The sequence below is a fragment of the Monopterus albus genome, unplaced genomic scaffold (assembly GCF_001952655.1).
Source record: "Monopterus albus unplaced genomic scaffold, M_albus_1.0 scaffold71.1, whole genome shotgun sequence".
NCBI lineage: Eukaryota > Metazoa > Chordata > Actinopteri > Synbranchiformes > Synbranchidae > Monopterus > Monopterus albus.
This window is the reverse complement of record NW_018127951.1, coordinates 769,149-778,090: the sequence shown is the minus strand read 5'-3', so window position 1 is coordinate 778,090 and position 8,942 is coordinate 769,149. Positions and strand designations below refer to the sequence as shown.

The 8,942-nt window shown below is 40.2% G+C and overlaps 1 protein-coding gene across 3 annotated transcripts in view; it reads right to left on the bottom strand.

The window, feature by feature from the left end:
* Nucleotides 1-1,927: 1,927 nt before the first annotated feature.
* Nucleotides 1,928-8,942, bottom strand: part of prx (periaxin) — a 42,920-nt gene continuing 35,905 nt past the window's right edge. For 2 of the 3 annotated variants that reach the window (XM_020605642.1, XM_020605641.1), the window contains exons 8-11: nucleotides 8,861-8,912; nucleotides 7,535-8,758; nucleotides 4,950-6,959; nucleotides 4,045-4,492 (exon numbers count right to left, since the gene is read on the bottom strand). In XM_020605642.1, the coding sequence (XP_020461298.1) occupies nucleotides 4,236-4,492; nucleotides 4,950-6,959; nucleotides 7,535-8,758; nucleotides 8,861-8,912 (3,543 nt within the window). In that variant the 3' untranslated portion in view covers nucleotides 4,045-4,235. Of the gene's footprint in view, nucleotides 2,071-4,044; nucleotides 4,493-4,949; nucleotides 6,960-7,534; nucleotides 8,759-8,860; nucleotides 8,913-8,942 lie in introns of those variants that run through there. The other variant, XM_020605640.1, reaches the window with a different exon arrangement.

Here is an 8,942-nt window from a genome sequence, read left to right as displayed (position 1 = left end):
AAAAAATCATTTTTTGCAGTGTATGTTTTGGGTTCATTGGTGGCAGGTGTGTGCTGCCCTGAGCAGTGACAAAAACTGTGTTCTAATTTAATAAAACACATTTTGCTGACATGCAGAGAGATTGTGCATCCATGTCCGCTGCTTGAAAAGCAGGTTAATACCTGCTAACCACCTCTTGGAAAGCTTTCTGGTCACCTAGCATCTGGCGCCCAACATGTGGGCAATTGGCGCCCTCCTCCCATGTGCTGTGCCCAACCCCCGCGGCAAGCGCAGCGCATATCGCATCCTATCTGAAAGCGGCTTTAGAGCAGGTGACCCTACAGGCTTGTCTCTCACTTCCTCCTGCTCTGTGGCACTGCTCGCTCGTCATACAGCATCACTCTGCCCTCACATCCACTCACCCCTGTAGCCTGCCTCTCACAGCATCATCACAGCATGAGTAGATACACACACACACACACACACACACACACACAGAATGGGAAGACGTCATGTGCATAATTATCACTTTCTCCTCCAAAGTCCCTCCAGGACCCCGAGGCAGTTTTCAGTAAGACTTGACCGGGTGCTTTGGTGTCGCTAATCCATAGACAAACCCCCTTTTCTTTCTCTCCCTTTTTTGGGTGACTGATTTAGCCTTAATATTGGAAAGCTGGCTGGCTGGAAGGAGGACCTGGAGAACAAAGATGGTCTTTTTGTCTTTTTATTGTCACACACTCGGAACAGCACAGCAGCCATCCAAACACACACTCCCCGGCAAAACCCTGATCTACTTACATCCTGCCCCGTGGGGCATTATAAGAGGTTTGCAAACAGTCTGTCCTGTCCCACAACACCACAATATAAAAATGAGAATATGTACCCCACAATTATTTTGCTATACTATGTTTTCACATAAATTCCCAGAGAACTGCTCTTTTTACTAAAGCAAAGAAAGTGCAGTTTTTTGGTACGTTAATAGGTGAGAATGATAAATCCCTTACACACCCATGACGGATTAAGCATCTGCTGGTTTAACAGAGTGTAGGCGAGCTTTCATTGCCCTCTGACACCAGCACCACAAACTTTTTAAACATTGTCACATTGTTGACATGTAAAATGAAGTTTAAATAAGCCCAACTCTTATTTAATGAGGAAGAATTTTTACATGGAGGGAGACTTTTTTATATCTCGAGAAAATCAGTTTTGTTTTTGTTCAGGAACAGCAGTGTATGGTAGTTTGGATACTGGCTTCAAAATCCAACCCATGCTTCAAGATAATCTTTGACTAGCTGTAATTATTTAATCTTGGGAAATGTGTCTCTGTGGCCCTGCCCATTGGAGTTTCATCTAATGATAAACAAAATGCTGGATTTGCATAGTGGACATGATGTTTTTCAGTCTGCTCAAAGATGACACCTGAATAAATGTTTATGCAATCAGGACTTTAGGTTTTCAGTTACTGAATCAAAATGGTGAAATAAAACGTGATAATTACAAAACAGGTGTCATTTAGTTTTTGTCAGTAAGTCAGGACACAGGTTTAAAATGATTTGATAGTATGCACATTTTTTTTTTCTTACAAAGTCAAATTGTAAATGTGCATTGTATTTAAATCCTGCACCGTTTTTCTTTTCCCCACAACAATGGGCTCACATCCCTCACTGTATTTTCTGCCTTAGCCTAATTGTGAGTTGCTATTGGCTCCTGCCCTCTGGAACCCTGCGGTGGGTAGTGGGTATAGATAATAGATGGATGGATGATTCAGGCTGACAGATGCTTGAGTGCACTGAAAATCACATGGAACACAAATAACCTGACAGCTTTCATAACTAGGTCAGAACAAGACATTAGTAAATAACAATTTAAAACATTTTTGTGGATATTATTTTATTGATGTAACAACATTCTCTCTAATGCAGCTTTGACAAAACACTTGGCACTCAAACCTTTAGTATCTACAAGAAATTCAAAGACTTTAAAAAACCAGAAGAGTAAAAATCTCTATACACATAGTTACTACTCACTCAGTGCGTGTTACCTTGACATGTCACTACTCTCATCCCAGCGTGTGAAAAATCTATTTCTCACCTGCAAAACAAAGTGCAGGCATATTGTTAAAGGTTGTTAGTGAAAAGCTTGTGGGAGTGGATTTGTCAGGATTTTGTGCGTTTTATCACACAATTTAATTTAATCTACAAGTAAACCAATTAAATAGTGTTCATTCTCAAAGTCTTTATATCCTTTGAACAATTATTTATTTTGAGAAATTGGATTATTATATCCCCTGAAATTGTTACCTTGTACATTAAGTAAACAGCTATAAATAATATATAAAATCAGTAGTTTTCAGCAATAAGTTTCATTTAATGCCAGAAGCATTAAAGTAAATGTTTTTCAGAAAATAGTTGGGAATTGATCATCTCTGTGTAGAGATGACAAAAATATTTAAAAAAACATTACAAGGCTTTTCTCCTCCTTTTCAAGGCAATTTATACTTTAGGTAGGGGGCACACTTTTTGAAAAAAAAAAACAACAACTTTTTATTAACTTGACATTAATCATTGTTATTCTGCAGTTTTTCCAAACATATGCATATGATAAACAGAAGAGTGTCAGATTGTTGAAGACATTTTAATCAAACAAAACATGCTTCTTGTGGTCCTGATCCTCTCTCTTCTGTCTTTAGATGACATTTTGCTGCATGACTTTTGTACAAATTCAAGGCCCATCACTTCTTAGTCACTCTGCCCCCTGTAGTAGCCTTATAGTTGCATCATATTTAAAGGGCTCATTTTAACATGTCAAGAGTTTTTTTTTAATCTCCTCTCACTGCACTCCTAAATCCATGAACTTCCTGCCAGTTCACTATCACTGTTTTGAAATTCAACATATTTCACAGCTGAGTAAAAAAAAAAAAAAAAAGCATTAGTCAGGAGTAGGGGTGTAAAGGTAAACCAGTTGTCCACAGTCTGGGTTTGCAATTACTGGTTCCGTACTTGCAATAAAACCTAAGCAAGTAAAAAGCCGGTAAGAGTTATTTATAATAATAAAATAAAAAAACAAGCATAAACTTGCAGAGAAGCAATAATTTCAGCTTTGCCCGCAGTCTGCTGTTCACTGCAGGTATGCGTTAGCCCTAGTGAGCCTATTAGGCTAATAGCTAATATCATTTACAGTATGTGTGGGCATCTCATGTACTCTACAAATCATCAGTTAATTTAATCTCTGTTTACTACACAATTCTTGTACAGGTGTGTTCATCTGTTTCCCCGTTTTTTTTGTTATTCACCCCCTTTCCTTTTAAAAACAAAATGAAACAACCAAAGTCAGAACCAAACCCTTGATTTGATGAACAGTTACACCCCTAGTCAGGTGTATCCTGAAGCCAAAGCCTTAAATCGCAAATAATACAGCAGTAGCTTTTCTGGGCAGTGTACAGTAAATAAATGAATATCAAACAGATTAGCAGCAGGTTGGCCAAAAGGTTTGAGAGCAACCTGTGACCAGAACATCACAGGTTTGATCCCCACAGCAGACAAAGGGTTCAGAGTGTCCTGCTCATTCACTGTGACTATCTCTGGGTAACAGCAGTAGCAATATGCAAAAAATAAAAAACTAAATAAAACTATGGAGAAAAATGATAAAAATATAAATAACCTATCAAAAACCTCACACAAAATAGGCAATCAGGTTGTAAGATATAACTTCTGCTCCTGACTGGTGAATATGAAAATAATTTCATTTCAAAAAGTAATGACATATCTATTTACACAAATAGTACTCTGGCCTGTACTACAGTAGTTCATAATGAGTTATTCTGAACTAATCATAATCCATGATGATGACGTGAGTAAATGACTAATTCCAGCACATTTTGAACACACACACACACAAACTTACATACAACAATAAATAATGAAATCTGACACGTTTACATTCAAGAAGAAACCTTTAAAACCAAACAAAATCTGATAAATAATTAGGACTGAACTAATAAAACTTGAAGAACAATAATGAAAATAATCACATTTAAAAAGAAAAGTGTAAGTATATATTGTTCTGGTGCTTATAATAATGCTGGTTGATGCTGGGCCATCACATTCATTCCTTACCTATTAAAATGCTGACTTTTACTAAAACAGGCTTGCCCTGTTGCAGGCAGAGTTTACAAGAACACTGCAACCTCATCAAAGAAAACCTAAATAAAAAGGCTTAAAACTATCACAGCATCCTCAGTAGCTGAAGTCCAAGTTCTATGTAGGTGCTGTTGAAGATTCACCTGGTTGTGTTTCCTTGGTAACCATGTGCTGGGTGATTCTGGTGGTCTTGGTAACCATAGTGACAGTTCCTTCCTCAGCAGAGGAGACCTGGTGCTCTTCTGACATTTCCTGGGTTGTAAAGTCAAGACCTGAAGTGTGAAGGCAGAAAGACCCCAAGATGTCGGTCTCACCTCCCACCTCCCCCCTCCGCTGGGCCTGAGGTGAGCCCTCTGGGGTTATCTGGAGGAAGCCTGGCGGAGCAGGAGAGAAGAGGGAAGGAAACAAGAAGAGGATAGATCAAGAGGGATGAGTGTATGAGAGGAAGCTGGAAAAGAAACTTAGTCTTATGTAGCAGAGAAAAAGCAGGAGGGGATATGTTAATAACAGAATAAAAACAAACATCAAATGCAATAGCAAGGATAAATTATGAACAGTATATAGTATATATTAGGGGTGTAACAATAGGTAAAAATAATGGTTCAGTAGATAAAATTGGTGAAGTTCACCTTTAAATAAAAAAAAGAATAAGTCATATAAAGGACAACCTATACTGTATTTCAATTTTGGAATTTTCCAGAGAACTAGAGAGTAATTTCCTCCTCTTTAACAAGTATTTGATAAACATGTTTGACTTGGACACTATCAATCTTTCATAAGTGTCCATGTCTAATTTTATGAATATCTGTTTGAAGCGTCTTTTATCCTTACCTGTGGAGTGTGGCTTCAGGTGGAACTTAGGGATCTTGAACCAGGACGACGACTCTCTTTCTTCAGACTCTCTACTTTTGCTCCCCACCTCGCTCCAAGTCTGGAGCTTTGTTGGGCTGACCTCCATGGTATGACCAGTTGAGGACTCTGAGCTGTCTCTGCATGGCATATCTGTCCTGGCTTGAGATGCCACCACATCCATAGGAGAGTCCACACTGAAACTTGTGGAAGCCATCTTGCCTGGTTTTACTTTGAGCCCGTCAGCATCTCCCTTTATTTTTCCTGATGATGAATCTTGTCCTAGTTTCATACTCATTCTTGTGACCTCCTCCTCTGTGGCCATCTTGCCATACGGACTAGTGAACTCCACCTTTGGAAGTTTTATTTGACCACTAAATGTCCCTTTATCATCCTTGGAGCCATTGTAAGGACTTGCATCTTTTTCATCATCAAGACTTGAACGGTCTCCTATGAGAGTAACATCTAACAACCCTGATTTGCCAGAAGCAAATGACACTTTGGGCATTTTCATCTTCCCTTCCTTTGGCTTCTCCTCTCCCTGTCCCTCTCTCTCTGTTTTTACAGCAGCTGATTTATCTTTGGTCTTCCCAAAGCTTGGCTTCATTTTGATTTTGGGCATCTTCACACTGACATCTCCTCTTTCAGTCTCAACTGTTGTTTCTTCTTCTAGGAGTCCTGAGCATACAGCAGGTTCATCTGTTTCAGGAGGATTTACTAAAACAAAAACAGCTTTCTTTACTTTGGGCAGATTAGGGCTCTCATACTTAACTTCTGGACCATAGATGCTTCCCTCAGGAGAGGAGATGGAGGATAGAGGCACACCAAGCTTAGGGATTTTGATTTTCTTGCCTTTTTCTGTTCTGTCATCACCTTCATCTTGTGATGTACCAATATCAAACTCTATGTCTGGGATTCTGGGGCCTTTGATTTCTGCACTAGACAATGAGAGCCCAACCTCTCTCCCTGTTTGTAACTCATATTGGCCTTGTTGGGTTTTCAGATTAACACTTGGCAATGTAGCTTCTGCTGCTGGGGTGTCAACTTTGATTTGAGTTTCTATCTGTGAATCTCTACAAGTTTTTTTCTTTGGCATTCCAATGTTGAATTTTGTTCCTTTGACTTTTAGCCCCTTAACTGTGCTGCTGGATCCTTCGATCATTCCTATAGGCAGAGAGATGTCAACATCTGGCATTTTCATGAACCTTCGTCCTGTACCTCCCTGTATTTCAACATCTGGACCCTCGACCTTTCCTTTAGACAGTGAAATATCAACAGAGGGTATGCTGACATCCGTTGCTTTGATGTCCAACTCTGGACCTTCAATCTTTCCTTTTGGCAGAGAGATGTCAACATCTGGCATTTTCATGTGAGGCACTTTTAACTTTCCTCCTGTACCTCCCTCTATTTCAATGTCTGGGCCTTTGATCTGAGTTTTTGTCTGTACATCTATACAAGTCTTCTTCTTTGGCATTCCAATGTTGAATTTTGTTCCTTTAACCTTAGGCCCCTTAACTGTGCTGCTGGATCCGTCGATCTTTCCTCTTGGCAGAGAGATGTCAACATCTGGTATTTTCATGTGAGGCATTTTGAACTTTCCTCCTGTACCTCCCTCTATTTCAACATCTGGGCCTTTGATTTTTCCTTTAGGCAATGAGATATCAACATCTGGCATTTTCATGTGAGGCATTTTGAACTTTCCTCCTGTACCTCCCTCTATTTCAACATCTGGGCCTTTGATTTTTCCTTTAGGCAATGAGATATCAACATCTGGCATTTTCATGTGAGGCATTTTGAACTTTCCTCCTGTACCTCCCTCTATTTCAACATCTGGGCCTTCGATTTTGCCTTTAGGCAGTGAAATATCAACAGAAGGTATGTCGACATCCTTTACTTTAATGTTCAACTCTGGGCCTTCAACCTTTCTTTTTGGCAGTGAAAAATCAACATCAGGCATTTTCATGTGAGGCATTTTGAACTTTCCTCCAGTACCTCCTTCTATTTCAAATCAACATCTGGCATTGTCATGTGAGGCATTTTGAACTTTCCTCCAGTACCTCCCTCTGTTTTAACATCTGGGCCTTCGATCTTTCCTTTTGGCAATGAAATATCAAAATCTGGCATTTTCATGTGGGGCATTTTGAACTTTCCTCCAGTACCTCCCTCCATTTCAATGTCTGGGCCTTCGATCTTTCCTTTAGGCAGTGAAATATCAACATCTGGCATTTTCATGTGAGGCATTTTGAACTTTCCTCCAGTACCTCCTTCTAATTCAACATCTGGGCCTTTGATTTTTCCTTTAGGCAATGAGATATCAACATCTGGCATTTTCATGTGAGGCATTTTGAACTTTCCTCCAGTACCTCCCTCCATTTCAATGTCTGGGCCTTTGATCTTTCCTTTAGGCAGTGAAAAGTCAATATCTGGCATTTTCATGTGAGGCATTTTGAACTTTCCTCCAGTACCTCCTTCCACTTCAATGTCTGGGCTTTTGATTTTTCCTTTTGGCAGAGAGATGTCAATATCTGGCATTTTCATGTGAGGCATTTTGAACTTTCCTCCAGTACCTCCCTCTATTTCAACATCTGGGCCTTCGATCTTTCCTTTTGGCAAAGAGATGTCAATATCTGGCATTTTCATGTGAGGCATTTTTAACTTTCCTCCAGTACCTCCTTCTAATTCAATGTCTGGGCCTTTGATTTTTCCTTTAGGCAGTGAAATATCAACATCTGGCATTGTCATGTGAGGCATTTTGAACTTTCCTCCAGTACCTCCCTCTATTTCAACATCTGGGCCTTCAATCTTTCCTTTAGGCAGTGAAAAGTCAAAATCTGGCATTTTCATGTGAGGCATTTTGAACTTTCCTCCAGTACCTCCCTCCATTTCAATGTCTGGGCCTTCGATCTTTCCTTTAGGCAGTGAAATATCAACATCTGGCATTTTCATGTAAGGCATTTTGAACTTTCCTCCTGTACCTCCTTCTAATTCAACATCTGGGCCTTCAATCTTTGCTTTAGGCAATGAGATATCAACATCTGGCATTTTCATGTGAGGCACTTTAAACTTTCCTCCAGTACCTCCCTCTATTTCAACATCTGGGCCTTCGATCTTTCCTTTTGGCAGAGAGATATCAACATCTGGCATTTTCATGTGAGGCATTTTGAACTTGCCTCCAGTACCTCTCTCCATTTCAATGTCTGGGCCTTTGATCTTTCCTTTAGGCAGTGAGATATCAACATCTGGCATTTTCATGTGAGGCATTTTGAGCTTTCCTCCAGTACCTCCCTCTATTTCAACATCTGGGCCCTCGATCTTTCCTTTTGGCAGAGAGATATCAACATCTGGCATTTTCATGTGAGGCATTTTGAGCTTTCCTCCAGTACCTCCCTCTATTTCAACATCTGGGCCCTCGATCTTTCCTTTTGGCAGAGAGATATCAACATCTGGCATTTTCATGTGAGGCATTTTGAGCTTTCCTCCAGTACCTCCCTCTATTTCAACATCTGGGCCCTCGATCTTTCCTTTTGGCAGAGAGATATCAACATCTGGCATTTTCATGTGAGGCATTTTGAGCTTTCCTCCAGTACCTCCCTCTATTTCAACATCTGGGCCCTCGATCTTTCCTTTTGGCAGAGAGATATCAACATCTGGCATTTTCATGTGAGGCATTTTGAGCTTTCCTCCAGTACCTCCCTCTATTTCAACATCTGGGCCCTCGATCTTTCCTTTTGGCAGAGAGATATCAACATCTGGCATTTTCATGTGAGGCATTTTGAACTTGCCTCCAGTACCTCCCTCCATTTCAACATCTGGGCCTTTGACCTTTCCTTTTGGCAGTAAAAAGTCAACATCTGGCATTTTCATGTGAGGCATTTTGAGCTTTCCTCCAGTACCTCCCTCTATTTCAACATCTGGGCCTTCGATCTTTCCTTTTGGCAGAGAGATGTCAATATCTGGCATTGTCATGTAAGGCAC